The sequence below is a fragment of the Esox lucius genome, chromosome 4 (assembly GCF_011004845.1).
Source record: "Esox lucius isolate fEsoLuc1 chromosome 4, fEsoLuc1.pri, whole genome shotgun sequence".
NCBI classification, from domain to species: domain Eukaryota; kingdom Metazoa; phylum Chordata; class Actinopteri; order Esociformes; family Esocidae; genus Esox; species Esox lucius.
Window position 1 is genome coordinate 21,957,520 of NC_047572.1, and position 21,311 is coordinate 21,978,830.

The 21,311-nt window shown below is 43.5% G+C and overlaps 2 protein-coding genes across 10 annotated transcripts in view; both read right to left on the bottom strand.

The window, feature by feature from the left end:
• The window catches only part of si:dkeyp-44a8.4 (collagen alpha-1(XXIII) chain), a 134,159-nt gene extending 125,232 nt beyond the window's left edge, over positions 1-8,927 (bottom strand). For 7 of the 8 annotated variants that reach the window (XR_002196720.2, XM_020046140.2, XM_034291626.1 and 4 more), the window contains exons 1-2: positions 8,158-8,927; positions 7,234-7,303 (exon numbers count right to left, since the gene is read on the bottom strand). Coding sequence is in view for 7 of the 8 variants with exons in the window: in XM_020046140.2 (XP_019901699.2) it covers positions 7,234-7,303; positions 8,158-8,460 (373 nt within the window). In the remaining variant the exon portion in view is untranslated. The remainder of the gene's footprint in view (positions 1-7,233; positions 7,304-8,157) is intronic. The other variant, XM_034291625.1, reaches the window with a different exon arrangement.
• Positions 8,928-10,577: 1,650 nt separating this feature from the next.
• On the bottom strand, positions 10,578-20,862 carry clk4a (CDC-like kinase 4a). 2 transcript variants are annotated; one of them, XM_010896793.3, is made up of 12 exons: positions 20,721-20,862; positions 18,625-18,785; positions 15,278-15,527; positions 14,491-14,590; positions 14,037-14,103; positions 13,819-13,932; positions 13,410-13,576; positions 12,566-12,660; positions 12,317-12,446; positions 11,541-11,623; positions 11,207-11,377; positions 10,578-11,084 (listed from the first exon to the last, which is right to left on the bottom strand). In XM_010896793.3, the coding sequence occupies exons 2-12, from the start codon at positions 18,783-18,785 to the stop codon at positions 10,935-10,937; spliced, it is 1,488 nt and encodes a 495-aa protein (XP_010895095.2). In that variant the 5' UTR covers positions 20,721-20,862; the 3' UTR covers positions 10,578-10,934. The 2 variants fall into 2 exon arrangements, with proteins under 2 accessions (XP_010895095.2, XP_019901687.1); XM_020046128.2 differs by lacking the exons at positions 14,491-14,590; positions 18,625-18,785; positions 20,721-20,862 and having other exon boundaries at positions 15,278-15,366.
• Positions 20,863-21,311: the final 449 nt, after the last annotated feature.

The window sequence follows — 21,311 nt, forward strand, 5'->3', positions numbered from 1 at the left end:
TATAATTCATTAAATTATGGCGTGACTGAAAGAAAGCATGCTGGACTGGCTTGAGTTTGTGTGTGTGTGTGTATACGTGTGTGTGTGTGTGTGTGTGTGTGCATGCGTGTGCGCACAGTGTTGGAAGGGATTGTTGGGTGTAAGTATGTTGTCTTTGCCTTCCTCAAAAAGGTCAAGCATTCACTGCAGCACTTGATCATCACATTTACAATATATTTGAAATCCAGTGAATTTGACTAAAGAACATGACAGAACATATGGCAAGACACTGTATCACTCCAAATGCCCAAACCAGCCAGAGGCCACTGGGAAGTGTTAAGAGTTTTTCCACTCACTCATTAAAAGGCGTTTCACCGTGTCACCTGCCACTTGTCATAATTAAAGCAAACAACATAATGGTTTCCATGTAAGCCTACTCTGTCTGCAACTCCTGTCTCTACACAGGCGGAATCCCAAATGGTACTTTTGAACAGACTGAGGACCAAAAGTACTGCATTACAAAAGGCCACAGGCTGCAAATTGGGGCACAGGATACTTAACATTACCCTCCACTCTGAGCTGTGCTGGGACTGACTTCGGGTTTACTACAGTAATCAAAGCCGTATGAGAAATATGCACACGCCACATTTCCACACTAGTCCCTGGCTTAAACTAAATACTACGAATGAGGAATGAATGCCCGGATACAATATGCTGCTCAAAATATTGATGCAGGTCGACATCAAAGCACAATGGAGGCTGCAATATAAAGTATGCTTGCTTATTTTCTGTAGCTATTTCTAGAGTTAACGGAATCAGATCAAAGAGGGGAAAACTGAAGAAAAACTCAGCCCATATGTTTCTTATATGACATGTCGAAGAATAATGCCAGTGTAAATATCCACACTGTACATGACGGCAGATACGCTTCAGAGCGTGAGATAACCTTGTAAAGACACCTCGGTCATCCCTCTATCTTGTAAAGACATCTCAGACATCGTTCGATCTTGTAAAGACATCTAGGTCATCGTGCTTGTAAATCATCTTTTAAATCATCTCACTCATCCTCTATTTTATAAACACACCTCGATCATCCTCTATATCTTGTAAAGACATCATTTACAAGTTGTTGAAAATACTGTACAGAGTTCAGCATCAGCGCACAATGGATCTACAGTCCAATTATCAGACTTACTTTCAATTAAAATGACAGACATAAAACTAATTGTACAGAACAAAATGTACATTTGCTCAAGTCACCCAAAAGGTTTTGTACTGGACAAGTCAAATGTATGTTTGTGTTGCTGTTGATGCTCAATAGTGGAACTGTGAAATAATCCCTTTGGTTCCAGCAGGTTAACTGAGATCTCTTAATTTCTTGTTCATCAAGTCAAGAGATTACAGCCAGTAATACCACGTGAATCCAATTCTGCAATTTCTATTAGCAGCTAGGTTGGCAAATTCAGGCCTATGTGATGATTGTGTGTGTGAGAAGGTGCCTACCTGTTTTTCTATCTTTATGAGGACTGAAGGTAAAAAAAAAGTTACAAATATTGATGGTACTCCAAACTGGGTCCTCTCAAAAATAGAAAAACAAGCATGTGTGTCTGTCTGTGCGTGTGCAGTACATTGGCATCGCATGAACAGGGTTTTGGCGACTTGGGTGCTGTGTGTGCCGTGCCAACCCCCCATCCCACAACCCCTCTGCATTTCATGACAGCGTCCTCTCTCCTGGGGTCCTGTGGTCCTCCTCAGGCTGCCCTGTGGCCTGCCTGAGTCCGGCTGTTTATTTTTGAAAGGGAAGAATGTGCAAGTCGCCCCGCCGCTAAACAGTGTGTTTTACAAAGCTAACTTTAATAAGATGGCCGATGATGGACAAGGAGGTAAAAGGGCTGAGTGCGGTGGGAGGTGGGGGAACCAGTAGAGGTTCATCACACAACTTCACGCCACATTTGGTTGGCTATGCTCTCTCTGACCAGCCTAAACATCCACACGTCGTTCCCCATCTCCATAGATGTCCCAACAAAGACTCACAAATAAACCACATATGAGACAAATGCACACATATACCTTGTCCTCTGGGTAACACTGACCAGAATAACAGCAAAGGGGAGTGTGAGAGTTTACAAAAACACAAAGACAAATTTAAATTGAGTCCACTGGCCTTTTGCCTCCTCTGCGTCTGTTCTTCACACAGACACGAAAGAAAACAGGTAGAAAGAGAATCATACTTTTGTGACCCCCTGGTGTCCTAAATCTCTGTGGTCATCAACACAATCTGATGGCTTATTTTTTTACCTAAAACCATCATCATCCAAAAAAGGCAAAACAGCTGCTACAACAGAGTATTTTCTAGATAGAAATAAAAACACGTCTAGTTCTTAGGCTTAAGTTTAAGCTTTTAGGATGCTGTGGAACGTGGGGTCTAAAATACTCGGCATCACTTGGCAGAGGCAGAGTAAGGGAAAGCTTTCTTGATCTTGAGAATATAATTTGTTTGTCAAAACTCAGTTCTCAAACAAGGAGCCTTATGTGAGAAGCCGCAGAGGCCAAAAAGTGTCTGAGAGTGGTGTGATGGCGCACCAGTCAACCATAACAAGAGCTCTGCATAAAACTGGCCTGTATTGGATAGTGGCAAGAAAGAAGCCGTTACTTAAAAAGTACCATCTGAATGTTTGACCCAGCTGTAATGCCTTTTTAATACCGAAAGGAACAATAGACAGAGTAAAAATAGACCAAAATAGGGCAAGAGAACTTGCTTCAGTCTGCCAAAAAAACAGAAGCTTTTTACAGGACAGTGATTTAAAGCGACAACAGGAAAATTTGGAGTAGCTCAAACTATGACGAAAGCTTGTTGCATCTTCTGGATATAATGTAGATGAAAAAGTAGATGAAAAAAGAATTAAATAATAATACAGACTTAAGTTTCTATACAAAAGAAACAGACTCAGTTCATCAACAGGAAACAGATTTTTCAGGATCTGAATTTACACCAGTGTATTTCCAGATGAGCCAAAACCATAGTTCTATGGTGATAAAGTTAGATCCTCTGGGAACCATGGATAATCACAACCCTGTATTGTGTAGTTCCTAAAGGGGGCAGGTTTTTATAGGATTTCATTTAATGCTTTTTAACCCAATATCAGGAATGAGGGAAATATCTTTCCAATAATTATGATAAAGATCATGGTGATCATATGATAAAGATCACAGAGCTCATATGATGATGATCACAGAGCTCATATGATAATCACAGAGCTCATATGATAAAGATCACGGAGATCATATGATAACGATCGACACCCAGGCTCAACTGGCTAGACCTCCACCATGTAGTCCAGCCCATAATAACAACAAGACCTCAACGCTTTCCTGGGCTTTCTGATTCTGGGTCTATGTAGCCTGGTCCCAACCGTCTTCTCTAGAACTCTACTGTATCTCTAACACAAAACACACACACATGCATTTTCAATTACTGCGTTTGAGAACTCAAATCAAATGAATAATCAGAAAACGGTAGAAACATGACTTTCTCCTTAAGCAATGGGTGCAGCTCCTCCTCAGCAGCACAAGGCTGACCATGACCTGAGAAGCAGTACCTTGCTACCTATATGTTACATTGACTCATATACGCCTGCCATTTGAAAACCATGGACTGTTTGGCTACATGTGAACATGGCCCAGACTCCAGCCAATCAGCGACACAAGGCTGCAGCGATAACCAAGACGGTTTGAGCGTAATATGAGGGTCGGACACTTAAGCAGCTTGTCAGCAGAGGCACACAGAGAAATGCCTCAGCCTGTGCCCCGGTCTGACAGAGCATTAGGTTTCAGGTGGGTAGCGTGGGCGCTTAACGGAGAGGGGCTCGGCTTACAGAGCCATGCGGGGAGCGAGAGCAGCCTGTCGGCCCCTCAAAGACCCAGGGACACACACAAAATGTCACACATACTCACGCTCAGATATAAACACATACAGACTCACACAGACACACGCATGTCTATTTCACTACTCGCTTTTTGGAGAGAAATATGTATTCCAAATCAAAAACCTATTTTCCCTACCCCCTAACTCTTAATCACACCTTTAGATTAAATCCTAACTCCAACATTAAGACCAACATTAACAGTGAGGACAGTTAAAAGTCCTGGTTCTTACAAACCTGTGTACAGTTTGCTGGCATGCAAAAACACTGTGACAAACAGGTATATGTTCAACATACAGTATACTTGTGTGGTCTCTGTGTGAGCAGACTTAGTATGCGGATAGCACCTAACTCAACCAACATTGTGCTAATTTCATGGAATCAACAAACCTCCGCTAATTGGCTGACAAACACTCTTCTGGAATAAACACTTCAGCTGAATGAATAACAGATTCAGAAAAAAAGTGCCCACAGGCTTTTTGGTTGCACTTAAGACTTGCATTTAGCGCAAGAATTTACAAACACATTGTTTTTGGAGTAGTTAAAAAAAAAGGATCTTTAAATAGACTTCAGAATAGCTGTGGTTACATTATATGGCAAAACCAGAGTAACTAGTGAATCCACAACGATTATGCAGTCCTTTGGTAAAACTAGCTGTGAAATAAAATGAAACATTTGATTATGCTCGATATTGACCTAATTAAACTATGAGTAACCACTACAAGGATGGAACTGGCTGTTTCAAAGCTCATTACTTTCCAAAGACCAGGTCACTACAACTGTCAATAATTATGCTCCACGTTGTATAGTAATTAAGATGATTCATGAGAAGAGTGAAATAGTACAAACACATGTATCAAACGATGTTCTGCTTCTTTGTCTGCTAATTGATTACATACTGAACAGGCTTTCCGCAAAAACCGACAATGACTTGATTGGCCAGGGAAGAATTATGGCAGAGTCATAAGTAAACCTGGAATCACATAAAAATATTCTAGAAATGTTGGCATATGAACAGGTTCCCCTGTTCCCGAGCAAATACGACACTGACCACAGGGAGAAGAGGCCCAACTCAGCCGGCCACAGGGAGAAGAGGCCCAACTCAGCCGGCCACAGGGAGAAGAGGCCCAACTCAGCCGGCCACAGGGAGAAGAGGCCCAACTCAGCCGGCCACAGGGAGAAGAGGCCCAACTCAGCCGGCCACAGGGAGAAGAGGCCCAACTCTGCCGGCCACAGGGAGAAGAGGCCCAACTCAGCCGGCCACAGGGAGAAGAGGCCCAACTCAACCGGCCACAGGGAGAAGAGGCCCAACTCAGCCGGCCACAGGGAGAAGAGGCCCAACTCAACCGGCCACAGGGAGAAGAGGCCCAACTCAGCCGGCCACAGGGAGAAGAGGCCCAACTCAGCCGGCCACAGGGAGAAGAGGCCCAACTCAGCCGGCCACAGGGAGAAGAGGCCCAACTCAGCCGGCCACAGGGAGAAGAGGCCCAACTCTGCCGGCCACAGGGAGAAGAGGCCCAACTCAGCCGGCCACAGGGAGAAGAGGCCCAACTCAGCCGGCCACAGGGAGAAGATGCCCAACTCAGCCGGCCACAGGGAGAAGAGGCCCAACTCAGCCGGCCACAGGGAGAAGAGGCCCAACTCAACCGGCCACAGGGAGAAGAGGCCCAACTCAGCCGGCCACAGGGAGAAGAGGCCCAACTCAGCCGGCCACAGGGAGAAGAGGCCCAACTCAGCCGGCCACAGGGAGAAGAGGCCCAACTCAGCCGGCCACAGGGAGAAGAGGCCCAACTCAGCCGGCCACAGGGAGAAGAGGCCCAACTCAGCCGGCCACAGGGAGAAGAGGCCCAACTCAGCCGGCCACAGGGAGAAGAGGCCCAACTCAGCCGGCCACAGGGAGAAGAGGCCCAACTCTGCCGGCCACAGGGAGAAGAGGCCCAACTCAGCCGGCCACAGGGAGAAGAGGCCCAACTCAACCGGCCACAGGGAGAAGAGGCCCAACTCAGCCGGCCACAGGGAGAAGATGCCCAACTCAGCCGGCCACAGGGAGAAGAGGCCCAACTCAGCCGGCCACAGGGAGAAGAGGCCGAACTCAGCCAGCCACAGGGAGAAGAGGCCCAACTCAGCCGGCCACAGGGAGGAGAGGCCCAACTCAGCCGGCCACATGTGATAGAAAAGCACTACAATCAAAGAATGCTAATAGAAAATAAACAAGCGTGAACATTCCTTCATTCACATGGACACCCCTACACTATTTGTTGGAGGGGGTTGAAGCTTAATTACCGCAACATTTTGTGACATTGCAAAATGACCACAACACAAAATCCAAAATAATATGAGAAATCTAGACAATCACATCTTTTTATTTAAGGTGAGAATATTTGGGAATACATTTCCGAAATCATGCCTTTGGTGTGAATTAATCAATGTTTTTATATTTGTAATATTTTGTTTTTCCCCCGAGGAAAATAGAAATCATTGCACACTTCCACTCCCAGGCTGTAAGCCAGGAGCCTTTGCTTTCATGGTGAATACAATTCAGCTGTACTTCACAGGTGAAGAGGCGGAAAAGCTCTTGTGTCGATGATAAGATAAGTAACAATAACATCTTCAAGGCAACAAAAGTCTGACACACTTATGTTCACACTATCAAACTGGGCAGCAGGTCCTCCAGTAGAGGAAGTATATCTCTGGAAACAGAGTACCAGGCCAGCATTCCTGACAAACCACCACTAGAGAAACATACGACCAGCTGACAACTGGTTGAGTTTGTGTGTGTTTCTCTGTATGCTTGTGCTTATCTGTGTGTGTTTTCCTGTAGGTGTGTCTGTTGGCGTGTGTGCATGTGTGTTGGCATCACAGTATTTGTTCACCCTCCAGACTATCACAAGGCTGTGTAAAGCACACCCCGCAAAACGTGGCCATACTTGGCACATGCCTGGAACGTCTATTAATGTTAGCAGGTCCACTGGCACCAAAGCAACAGGGTTCATCTTGGCATGGCCATCCCAGACACGGACCCATCTCTGGGGATTTATCACACCGTCCCCCTCTCAGAGTTCGGCTCTACGGGCTTAGGAACACTAATCTTATACAAAAGGCAGCGTTCCACAGAGTTCACACTGGGCATCCTTTCAGCAAATGTCATTATGGACGGGTTATCAAATGGCACAAATGGCACATTTAACATGTGGCCAAAAATGCATTTACTAACACTTGTGTAAAAGAGTCCAGTGACTGTGAGCATGTAGGTGAATGTGGCATATTTGTGATGTATTCCGTGCATGAAAGCATTGAGAACAACCATGAGCCAATATGAGATATTATGTACCTGGTGGGCAAGTACAATCTTGGTTGATATCCCTGGCCGTGCGCAGCTTTGGTATCACTTGACTCAGTCGCTGTAGATAGAGAAAGAAAGAGACGTGCAGAGATGGAGAGAACAGTCAGAGATGGAGACGGTAAGAGTGGTGGCGTCAAAATAGTCTTAACGAGGCTGTGAAACAATTCAAACGTTGGCATGAATGTGGAGATATAATAACCATGCATTCTGCATTAAAAATAAATCCTATCTTAATAAATAAACACCCATGTATCAAAGTTATAAGGAAAAACCGAGGCCAATGAGGAGACTTTTAGGACTAACCTGCTGAGGATTAATTCACATTCCTGTTGGTTTGACTCAACACAGTCTCCCAAATTGTTTCATTAATTGGACTTTGTAAAGCATGTGATTTGCAATGAGACACACTTGTAAACAATGCGGGTTGAGAACAGGTAGTAAGGTGGAGAATCATAACCAAGAATAATCCCTTATGACTCATAAGAGGCCATTAAATTATATAGGCAATAAATGAAACATATCATGTAGCACCTCGGGAAATTCACATAATAATAGTACATAGGCGAACTACTGTTTTAACAGTCTAGGTAATTAATAGACTGAAAAAGCTACCAGACTTTCAACGAAATATAGCGGAATACTGTCATAGCACACAGGCAAACAGTACTCCGGGTATCTGCAAGATTGACATCACTTGATCATTGCTGTCAGACGTTTGAGGGGTCAACATCTTCAGATATCAGTTGTGTTTTTTTTATTACGCGCAACATTACGCACGACTTTTACTCTGTTTAAATTTAATAAAGAACTAAACAGGAAGCGGATTAATCAACATCTATGGGAAATCCCTTTAAAATGTTCACTGTTACATTCTGTTTGCCCAGCAATGACGGTATTTACTGTATAGCCTACCTCTTGTAGAAGCGTCTCAAAAGAACTCCTCAGCGCTGGTACTACAGTCCCATCCTCGCGCATGAAAGCGCTCTCAGGCGGGTTGAACACTGTATTTTTCTCCATCTCCAGCGCATGCAGTCGGTTCTCCAGTTGGTAAGTCTTGAAGCTCATGAGCAGGCTGACGGCTATGGAGCTCACCGATAACATGAAACACACCACGGTAGGGAACCCTACCAGACAACGCAGGAGAATGGACCGGGGCGCACATGGACGGAGCGCTGCCTTGCTCTCCCCGTTAGGCTTATCTCCAGTTGAAGACATAACTTTAAATCCCAGTTAGAAAAAAATGGTGTAGATTAATTTATCGAGCAATTAAATTTGCGAATTAAGTTACTAAACTGACAGACTTCGTAGTGGGCTGATAGACATTAAACTCACCCCAACACCGAAAGGGGTTCAAACTGTGTCCTAAATTAGCGGTGGAACAAGAGGCTGAAACGTCGAGCGCGTTGCGCGCTGCTTGTATCGGATACCCAGATGGGAACAATCAGGATGAGCAATGGAGAAATAAGTCGCGTCCTCAAGACCAGAATGTTTCTCCGTTAGAGAGAATGGATAAGATGGGGAATCAGGCAATACAGAAACAGTAAAATGTCCTCTTTCTAAAAATGCGCTCCTGCACCGTGGACCACGTGGGAAGAGATATGCAGATGTTTGGAGATTGACAACTTCAGTCGACGCTATATGGCTTTGAATGTGCAGACTACGCTATGTAACCTAGTTGCCTGGCTACACAGACTCCTTGCTCCGGTTAATCGCTACGCCACGCCCACTGACAGTACAGAGGTAGATTTCAGTTTGAGTGGTCAAGGCAAATAGCCTGTAACTCATGTGACATTAATCGTTCAATGTCACGCAGTTATCATAAAATTAAAGTTTAAGGTGACCACTTTCTAAAGTTTTTTTCGATTTCAACTATCAAGATTTAGTTGGCCTTGCAGTCATAATCTGGTCATCTATTTTTTGTTGAAATCACACCAAGCGTCACAGCCTGACAAAAACACACTGGCTTTTTAATCTCAGGATGAACTCGCATTTTAAGTATCCAAATTCTATTAACTGTTGTAGGTGAGGCTACTTGCTCTACACTTCAAGTTGTCCAAGTTAGTATCAATATGATCCAATATGCCTAGTTCAGTGACATGCTGCTGTTGAATGTCATCATGGTAGACGGTCTTGCTCCATAACATGCATGGACAAATCTACAGTATATACAGTTTTCCAATTCAGTTCCTCAACCAGCTTCCTCACCTTGACAGTTCTGACAGATTCATTCAATTTCGTATAGAATACATAATTAAAGGCACACGTTTGAGTATATCATAATTGACCGCAGAAATCTGTTTAATCATATTTAAGGGATCGTGATTTATGTTTTAATGTTTATGCTCAAATAAAAACAGATTTAATTAACGTGTGTGCACGTGGGCAGCTCCAGCATAATGAGACGTTGAAAAATCGGATTTGCAAAGTCGTCAATTTCCGGAATAATATTTTTCCACTCAAATAAAGCTGGAATTATTAGTATAAACAAAATCAGCATTTTCACAATTTGTGTGAAACGGATGGGCAGAATAAATTTATCCACTCTGTAATTCATAGACGGTGCATGGATAGATTATCATGTAAGGCAGACCATCCATGATAACGAAGTTTTCTGTTTAAACCACTTGACGTGGGAAAATAATTCATTATTCCATCTATGCAACCGAATCACACTATTTCGCTTAACGGTGTCTTTCAGCGTTAATGGGAACCTTTCGTTGACGAGGGACGAAGCGGTTGATTATTTTCTCATTAGAAATACATTAGTCTCATTAACCTAGCACCGTCACACAGTGCCTAAGCTTTGACTACACTCATTTCCTTCCACGGTCGCCTTATGATGTAGACGTGCAATTCAGCTTGGAAACGATATTCTATAAACAACTAAAATAAAATCGATTTTCAAATATCTCCCGAAATAAATTCGACTACGTTCTCTTTTATTTTTCTCACAAAAGGTTCAAGTCCAGCTATTTAAACCAGTTAAGAGAAAGGGTATTAACATGACAAGCTGGATCCAGTAACGTGTTGAGCTTTGTAAGGCTGACGAGGATTACGCAACAGCCAAAAACTGGGTTAGAAGCTCATACTGCCATCTACCGCTCATCATAGGTGCGGTAAGTCAGCTCTCAAACAGCAGCTGCAGTAACTACCTTCAAATTTAAAAATGCAGTAACTGCATTTTTTTTGATAGGTTCTAACCACTCATGGCCTCGCTTAGTCGAGGGGCAAAAACGCTCATCAAAATGCAATGAATAAACCCATTATGCATGCAAGAGATCTGCAAACCTGTTTACCAGGAACGTTTGAATTCAAACACCAACACACTCACATAGATTAGACATCTTTTATTGAGAATTTTACACAGATCAATATTCCAAAAGTTACAAACCCAGTCATACTGAAAAGGGACTTGAACAAAAAAGAAAATACATTACAGTCATTATAAAGCATCGTATCCATCAAAATAGACAAGGTAGCTACTTTGACACTAAATAAATTAACAACTAACATTACAGCAATGGACTATAAAGCCACGTGGGCAGACTGATACAGTCAGAGGTACACAATCTCTCTCGGAGAGTCCGAGCCACAGTGATCGTCAATCATCGTTGTCATGGTGATGGTCATTGGTTTTCTCCAAGCAACGGTGGTCACGGTGACATGCAGGTTCAGCCCGGGGAGATCAGTCAGCTCCTTTTGGCCTTGCGTAAGCAGTTGAAGAACGGGTGTCTGAGAGCCTGGTCCAGGGAGAGGCGTTTAGCCGGGTCATACTCCAGCATCTTTTGGATCAGGTCAAACAGCTGCTCGTGGTCTTCGCTCTGAGCCACCATATATTGCTGAGAGGAAATAGGTGAGGGGAATCACACTCACTGACATCAATACACATCAACTCTGATACAGACCGCCTAATATGACCTGAAATACAAACGAGACCCGAATTACTAAAAGCCTTCCTTACCTTGAGTGGTTTGCAGTGTTTTTTCACGTATCTCCCAGAAGAGCTGTGTTCATCCCAGTCCAGCTTGTAGCGATGGACGTACCGCCTCTTCCTGGTTTTCTGCAGGAGGTGTACAGGTATGGGACCCAGGACCCTCTCCATCATTGCCAGGTGCTCTTTACTGTCATGGGTCTGGAGGAGAGAACGCAAACCCGGAGGTTAGTCTACTTCAACCTTGTAAACGGCGGCACACTTCAATGTCAACCTGTCATCCCCTTGTCGGAGCACCAGTCCATGAGGTACTGGAGGTTAATGCAAAACACTGGTGTCAGACAAACAGTGAATAGTCCCCCACCTGGAAGAGTGTTGATCCCAGATAGTACTCTATGAGAATACAGCCCAGACTCCACACATCACAGGCATGGCCCCAGCCCAGATCTACACAGAGTACAAAGGCATCAGTAAAAAAAATTACATTCACAAACAAGTGCCATATTCTAGTGTTGCACACAAATCCCGCTGTCAGATGTCAACACCTTATCAAAGAATAGGGCGAGTGATTAACATGAACACATGGATGGCTATAGCAGTGAATAACAAGCATATTCTAGTGTCAGTCTGTCCTAGTCTCTAACATGTTGTACATCTCACATGCTGACTGTTGGAAAGATGGCCAACAGGACCCTGAATGTTAAACTAAATGACCTATAAACCTGATTAGAAATAGCACAGCCTTTCTGCTTTCAGTGTTCCATGGTTTTCAAAGGTTGACAATGGTTGACTTAGAACAGGCACGTTAAACTGGAACGCAAACATGAGCAAAGACGTTTCTGGCTCAGTGGGCAGTGTGGCCCCGGGCTGAAAGGCAAACGGTTCTGAAGTGTGGGGTCTGGATACCCCTTCTCAACTTGACATCACACAGCAATATTGTAGACAACCATCAGAGAGCGGTTAGTGTCTGAATGTTAACATGCACAACCTTTATAAAGGTGATGTAATCACTATGCTGAAACGAGGTCAGCGGTGTGGAAGCATTCTGCAGCTGGTTTTTGAAAATATACCCTATGCAAATGTGTTTGTGTAAGTGGCTTTATGCCGTGGCTACCAGTAGAGTGGTCCAGTTTGACTCACCCAGAATGACCTCTGGAGCGCGGTAGTGCCGAGTGGACACCACCGAAGTGTGGTGGTCATGCTCGTATGTGGAATTGCCAAAGTCAACCACCTTCACATCCGGTTTCTTCAGGGTCCTCTCGTCACGCTTCTGTAGGGTGAACGTGGTTCATGATAAATATTCACTAAAACAACACTTACACACCACCGAACTACAGAGATGACGGGATTCAACACACATGGGAAAGTGGTTGGGTAACAAACACGTACCATTTTGCAGTTGTACTCAATGTCATATTCAGAGTCCACGAACAGGATGTTCTCTGGCTTCAGGTCAGTGTGGGTCAGCTTGTTCTTATGCATGACTGAAAAAATAAACACAGCAAATAGAAAACTCAACACGGGCAACATTGAAAATAGTCACAGAGACAGTGCCACCCTAAAAGACTCAAACTATTGGCTGTGAAACCTGACGGCATCTTTAGCATGCCAGAGGGAGGATCCAGAGTTCAGAAGCACGCACGGATCACCTCCAACCCGCATGTTTGCTCATTCCGAAAGGCCAATTAAACATGGTAGCACTGGACAGTGACGTCAACAACGCTAGCCTTGAGAACCGGGATATCTTGGAGGTGTAAGCGGCATCACGAGACTAGCGATGCACCGATTTAGAAATGACTCCCAAGACAAGGGCAAAGCAGGAAGTCAGAGAGCTAAAAGTTCCTGATTGATTGTAACAGGGGGGGAGAAGTGAAATGTTTCTGCATTTAAATGCCTCCATACAACTTAAAGACAGGAGATGGTTGCCTAGTTCATTGTGGGGACATTTTGAAGCATTTTTGTCATGTCTGGCAATGGTGGTTTATGGCACATGCACGAAACTAGAGAGCAAAAACAAGCCTCAGAAATGCAACGGCAACCTAAACAACTGTCTGGGTACTGCATCAACACTAAATGGAAAACAAGGTCTGACATGCAAAAAAAAGGAAATATTCCTTTAAAGAAACACTCAGGCAGGATGCTTCAGCATTTTAATCGTTTGGGCCCGGGTGGTTGCACTATTAACAGGTTCCCCAATACTATTCTTATATGCAAGTCCCTGGTTCCTACTCACATCGTACAGCTTTGATGATCTGGTAGGCCATGATTCTGATGTGTTCTATTGGGAACGGCTGGAAGCTGTTCTCCTTCAGGAAATCATAGGTGCTGAGCCCCAACAACTCGAACGAGATACAGACGTGACCATGATGGTCAAACCAATCCAGCATCCTCACACACGCACTGGAGGGAGAGACACACACAGGGATTTACATTGGAATAGTTCAGCAGACAGCTTTACTCAGAGACATAACACATCCATCTAGTCTGATACAGAAGATGTTCCAAGTGACATCCCGTAATTAAAGCAGAAGCTAGGCAGAGAGCCAGCAGCTACTGGTTGACCGCTTATCAGCCAGGTAACTGAAGGCCCTAGGTGATTCCTAATGAACGTGGGCATTGTTCTAAGCGGTTGTGTGACTTACTATTTGCGGTCAAAGTCCAGGGAGTTCATCTGCTCCAGGACCTCCACCTCAGCCATGGCCGCCTCGCGGTAGCGATCAATGTTTTTAATTATCTTCAGTGCTACGCGAGTGTCACTTCACAGGAAAGACACACATCGGAAACAATTAGGGGAGGTGTGGGGGGGGGGGTGGTACGCACAGTCACCATGACAACACAATGTTTCAAATCAGGGACTTACTTTGTGTGATCGATGCATTCCACGACTTTCCCAAAAGCTCCTTCTCCTAGAGAGGACACTATCTCATCTAGAGGAAATGAAGACCATTTGTTAGAACCAGAGTAGTGACGACTGGCCACCACCACCATCACACCTGATCTGCCACAAAATGGCTGCCGCTAGCACTGACTGCCTAAGCTGCTTTGTTAATGGTTTTAGCATTATACTGTGACACTATAAAAGAATAGGGCACCAAGCCAACAGAACAAAATACACAGTACACACATCACACTAAGAAGGATGTTATGTAACAAGGTGTACTAACAGTCAACATTTAGCAATACAGTGATAAACTCTGCCCGCCCGAATACAAGAGACTACAATTAGAATAGTATTTTGCAACTGTACACCATATCAAAAAAAACAAAAAGCAACAGAGTTGACAGAGAAAAAAAAATATGGATATATTCTATACATCTGTCTCTCAGCATGTCTCCCCTGTGATAGATCAGGTGGCCCTCGTCATCATCCTCAACACTCCTGGATCTTTTCCTGCTCCTGCGATGACGGCTCCTCTGTTGTCCCATCGACCACCACCACCATCATCACCATCATCATCAACCATCAACCACCAGCGAGCCAGAGAACATCAGGCCACCACAACGGGATGGAACGCGCCATTCATTCATTCAGCGGGCGTAGGGGGGGATTCGGACGCGGGGGGGAGATTCGGGTGGACCGGCCCATTCAGAGTGGGTGGGAACCAGGCAGCGCCGGCAGACCACAGCGGCAGCAGCGTATGCAAATTCAGCCCCACCAGAGAAAGGCATAGGGGGACGCCACCGCACAGTGGGTGTTACAGAAGAGAGACACGGCAACAAGAATGTTCATGTGAGAAACTCTCAAAGTAAACTGCACAAAAAAATGATAAAAACCAATACAATGTAGTACAATGTACAGGCTAGTGTGTTATCTTAAGTCTTTGAGTAACAGTTCTTGGCTCTGCGGATGAAAAAACTTCCCATGCGTGTTCCTATGAAATCCTGGTATAGTTGTTTGCCCCTGATCTGCTACAGTTATGCCTAGACGGCCTTCAGTGAATGTTGGTACTAACTCTGGATCCGTGAGTGCAACCCATCGGCTGTGTGTGTTACTGTGGGTGTGGTGTGTAAGGAGACTGATCGACACACAGAAAGCTAACAACACTAATAACCACCTAGGGCGCTGGACAGGAAAAAGGAAAGAGTAAGCTGTGCCCATACCGAGTACGAGGAACGCTGACGAGAAGCGCTCGGTCTCCGCCCTCGGAGGCTACTGCGTCGGCTGCGACCGCTTTTGCCGCTCCGCCCGGACGACTTGCTGTAGTGGTGCCACTCCTCGTCCCGGTCTCTGTCTCTGGAGGCGGCGCCCCGGCAGTCCTCATCATGGCCCATCTCCAGACTGGCTTCTCTGGGCCTCCTGTCCTTAGACTCTAGCCTTTGGTGGTTGAGGCTCTGGGTCTCCAGGTAACGCCTGGAAAGGTAGAAACAACAACACAGTTTAAAGACACGACACAGCTCAGAGACGACCGTCTAAAGACACCCCTGCTTGGTGACTGGCTCCTTTCCCGCCTACTTCACCACTGCTTGGTTGCTACAGCCAGGACGCAGGTCTTCACTGACACCCTACCCCAAGAGGCTTAATATAACATTTGTAATTAGTAACAAGCTGATTTACAACTACAGGGTGAGACTTCATTGCAGGTTCTTGTAGTGAGAGGCCAGAGTCTGGCAACGAAGCAGAGAGGATTCTTAGTGTCGGAGGTAAACTGATGCAACAAACTGTCAAAGACAACACTACACAGATCTCAGATCTTTCAGCAACATTTCAAATCTATTGTATGATCAGACAGTTTGAATGCATGTGCGCTCTTAAGCATGACACCCCTCCCCCCCCAACACCATCACCACACACATTTGAGAGGAGAGGTGCCCGCTACAACAGATATTGATCTGGAGCTGTGAGGAATGCCTTGAGTCCTTGAGTGGACCCTATGAGGAATGTGAACTGAGCCTTGGCCCCACAGAGTCGAACCTCTAGGATGAATCCCTGCCTTGTGGTGTCAGGTCACTTCCAAGAAAAGGTCAGCATTTATAGTGGACTTATTATTAGTTGCCCATCCCTTCTTCTCTGGAAACTTCCACCATAAACCTCAATTGGACATAAAGTCAAGAGATGGCCACAGGTGAAAGACCGGAAATGGTTTCACCCTACAGTAATAAACCAAAGTGACATATTGTCCAATTAAGTGACATCCCTTCACAAAACTGCAACGAAAACAACAAAAAGGGCCGTAAAATAATCCAACAAATGGGCATTTTCTCTGTCTTTAAACAGCACTGTAGCTTTTGTACCTTAAGAAAAGGTAAATGGATCACATTGCCGCCATTACACATCAGCAGGAGAGTGATGAGGTTGATGGCTTTTGCCATCAACCTGAATTAGTTGATGGCGAAGTCAATTAGGTGTTGGTGAGAAGTTGACTGTGGTAAATCTATGCCTTCGCTAAGTCTAGCGTAAAATGTATCTTACGCTGGTTTTATTTGAAACCACACAACTTTCCCCATGCTTTTATAACCCATCTACCACCCCATTTCCCAAAAAAGTTGGGATACTGCGTAAAATGCTAATAAAAAGGTCACGCAATGATGTTCAAATCATTTCTCTATATTTAATTGAAAATAGTACTAAGACAACATAACAAATGTTGAAACTGAGAAATGTTATTGCTTTTGGAAAAATGCATGCCCGTTTTGAATTTGATGCCAGGAAGAACATTTTTTTTAAGATGAGGGTTACCACTGTGTTTCATAACCCTCATCTTTTAACAATACTCTGTAAGCGTTTGGGAACTGAGGAGTTTTGAAAGTGAAATGTTTTCCCATTCTTGCTCGATATAGGATTTCAGCTGCTCAACAATTCGGGGACTCCTTTGTCATAACCAAGATCCAATACAGATTTTCTGCCTTGAACCTTGCATACAGAGATTTCTCCAGACTCTGTGAATCTTTTAATAATAATAATAATAATAATAATAATAATAATATGTACCTTAGATGATGTGATCCCAAAAATATTAGCAATTTGACATTGAGAAGAAAATAAATTGTTACACTACAGTATTTGGGTTAGGGAGAAGTTGACTGTGGTAAATCTATGCCTTCTCTAAGCTAGCGTACTACCCACGCAGTCTTTCACAGACTGGTGAACCCCTCTCCATCCTCACTTCTGACAGACACATCCTCTCAGGAATGATCTTTTAATACCCAATCAGGTTACTGACCTGTTGCCAATCGACTTATTTGTGTAATATTACACCAGGTTAAGATGAGTTTGTTGCATTACACAACTTTTCCAGTCTTTTGTTGCCACTGGCCCAACTTTTTTGAAACATGCTACTTGCATCAAATTCAAAGAGGGCACATATATCTTTTTAAAACAGTCAAATGTTTCAGTCTCAACATTTAATGTTGTCTCCATTTTCTATTGAATATAGGGTTTACATGATATGCACAACAATGCATTGTGTTCATCTGCATTTTACGCAGTGTCCCAACATTTTGGAAACAGGGTTGCAGTTAGGTTAAACAGTTTTGTGACAGTTGCAAGGTATGCCCATTAACTCCATTTTAAATTCAATGTTTAATAAAATGTAAAACGGTTTGTTTCTAAATGTTAACGACCCCAATATCGTGTATCGTTTACACCACTGGTGTCGATCTATGTCAAGAGCAGGGAGCGAGGCAGATTTTCCCAAAATAGACTAGCACATGAAATGATATGTGGACCTGAAATATGTTTTGCGCTTGGATTTCAGTCGTTATTTGTAAGATGATAACTTGTCCTCACGACATGAATGTTGATGTGAAAACATCAGACATGTGTTAACTTGCTGGGCCCAAGCAACCTAATGCATTTCTTTGTTTTTACAAACACCAGTGAGTATACACCCTTCTGTTATTCAAGGAAAATTACATTCCCATAAGTAGAACAGCCGTGAGAATATTGCATCGCAAACAGTAGCTTTGTGAGGTGTAGGCTCGGAAGGTATACTACATCCCTGGGTGGAATTTACCTAGGGCAAGCTTATCTAAAATTGTGGAAAAAATTTATTTCATTACAAAAAGCTATACTTTTTAAAGAAATATCGGCTGTAAAACTGACAGAGACGACAGAATCACTGAGCCTGAATCTCATAACTATGGGCACAGCCATACTGATCTGTGGAAATTGAACACGAAACAATCTCATACTTCTTGGTCTGAGGCCTTCCAACTGGAATCGGTCAGCCCATTAGAAGTTCTACTCAATTTCTAGTTTGTGATTAATGATGGACTACTTCTGGAACGGAACACGACATCTCAGCCAACTTAACTCATGACTCCCATTGAGAATACTAAAAATCAACACGCCAATTTGGCAGTGCCTTTAAATACTAGGGTACATCAGGTACAGAAGACACAGAGGGGCTGCTTGTGGATACATGGGGCATCACAGTTCTGTTTGGCCACCACATTGAAAGGGATGAGATCAGAGGGGAAAATTAGGTCATTGTTGTAATGCTATTTACCCCTCATATGCTTTGTGGTGCAGGTGACGCTTTCGAGATTTGTTCTCCCGTTCACTACTGTGAGAATCTCGCTTCTGCCGCTTTCGGTTCCCTACAGTCACCTCCCAGCTGAACTCCTTGAGCCAAACACCAGGAGAACGCATTCGCTTTGACTGCCGCATCTGCAATAAAGGATGAATTAGCACATAATTAGTGATGGGACAAAACAGCAACCCTGACACACCATTCGGTTTTTAATGCACTACTGATTCAACACAACCGTACTAAGGCCGGGTTTGAAGTGACAACACCACATGACAGATGCCATTTGACCAGACCCAACCATTTGGCCACTGTAGGAAAGAACAGTCTTAAAGTGATTTTGTAAACAAAACAAAAAACACTGCCTTTAAAATACTGAGTTAAACAAAATTGCAACTAATACCACGATAGATATGAACTTGCATAACCACATAATCGATGACATCAGAAGCTTCCAGGGCGGTGGGTCTGGGACTTAGGCAATTACACAATAAATACTCAAACAATGCCCTTTGCTTCGAGACTTCTTCATCACCCAAAATATGACTGCACACTTAAACGGCTGTAAACGGGAGACGATTACGAATCAAGACATTATGTCAAAGAGCACCACACACTTATTTGCACCACTGAGTCCTTGACAACACAAATCAGGAAAAAAATAAAATAGGCATTTCTAACCAGCAGATGTCACTGCTGTGTACTTTTGTTTCAAAGCTTCGTATTTGTAATAAACTAGTTTAGTGTCGACAGAACTTTAGGAATACTGTAACCATAGATAACGTTCCATTCTAATTTAAAGGGCCTCCATCACATCCACCTATCCACTGCTCTATTATCTATGACTGTTGCCATTCAAAGACTGCAGAAGCAGCCGTCTGGCATGAGGGGCTAATAATGAACCGTTGTTCGGCCACAGCCTGAAATGTTTCAGGAAGCCTTGGTTGAGGCTGAAAGATCCGGTTTATTTTGCCCGAGGTTTTGCTCTTCGTTAAAAAAAAAATGCATACAATTATACCAAAACAGAACAAGTGCACATTTTTAATATAACTGCGCACAAGTAAGCTAGCAATTAAATAATCGCTGTGCTTAAAAATATAGGAAATAAAGTCAAGAGGATAAATGAACCGCTTGTTTGACCAATTGGATTCGGTTACGTCATGTTTTAACGAAGCAACGATCGGGCAGCGCCCGAGCCGTATTTACAACTACAGCTCGGGGGAAATATTCGTTTAGTTATTTAATCAAATATATACCCAACTACCTTGTTCAGGGGCCGATATCATCTTATCATTGAACGTAACGTTATTGTTTGCAATACTGTACCAAACACCTTTGCGAGCCTACAGTACCCGTATTGGCAATTGCTTACATATAACCACATGGCTAGAAGCCAAAAAAATTTGTAACACGTATTTATAGGCAAATGTTTATGTATGCGTATAACTTCCATATTTCCTTTTGTTTTCAACATGTCTATTCAATTTGGTAACGTTATCTTTCTGACTTTTACCTATTTGGAAAATCTATATAATTTGATTATATAATTTGAAATAAAGAAAAACTGCATACTGTACAGTAGTAACATTACTTACGCACAGTTAATGTACTCAATAACTACTAACATGGCATTAGATAAAAATGGTTCAACACAATCGACAGTTTAACTGGTTTGTCTGTTCCTTTGGCTGCGACACGGATCCAAGGCCGTGCCTTTGTTCTATGCCGTTCTAGAATGCGAATGTGCCTAGTCCTCTCAAGACGTCGAGAGAACGTAACAGTATATCACCCATGTGAAATTATAGTAACTTGCAAACCTAAATAGACTTCATTCAGAAAACGTCTTATACATTTGGACATTTTCGCAATAACGCCACCAACCGATATTTCGTTATTTAATGGAAAAATACACAGATACCTTCCCAAAAGCAAAACAACATTCTCATGGATAGCATCGCGTCTAGCTAGCTAACGTCGACGTGATAGTACTAGGCGAAAACATAGGACGCTAGATAAGCAAAGAAAAAAAATACGTATATAGACACCTTATATTAAACATTAATGTATCTCCTCACCTTAACTAACGATTGATGTATCCCAGAAAACGAATATTTAGTTTTATGATCTGTACTTTGTGTACAACGCACGAACTGTACTGTCTTTCAAAATGGCGAACTCTACTCGACCGCTTGTTCTGGAAACAAAGATGGTGGATCGTCTTCTTCTTGGCATTTAAACCCCTTATGGGAAGCAATATTAGGGCCACTTCCGCCCCTACTGGACTGGAGTCTATTAGATATGGTATTTAGTCATTTTAACCTTCCAATTTGGCCTGGATGTTATCAATATATTGTTCATGAGTGAATTATCTAGGTATGCTATCGCAACATTTAAGAATGTTCCATAAACTCAACATGTAAAGCTAACTTGATATGCTGTTGACGCAATTCAATAGGTACATTTCTATAGCTTCAACGGTTGAACCATAGACATAATGGTATATATCTAGGGGTTGAACCTTGTCAAGGAAGGTGGTAACGTATATTGCAGAGGACCAACTGTTTGCGCTAAGTGTGGGGCCAGGCAATAATTGTGAGGATCAGTTTCACTGGTGCCGTGACAGCTTAATGTCCGAAGAGTTTGTGGGTTATTATTATCTTACGCTG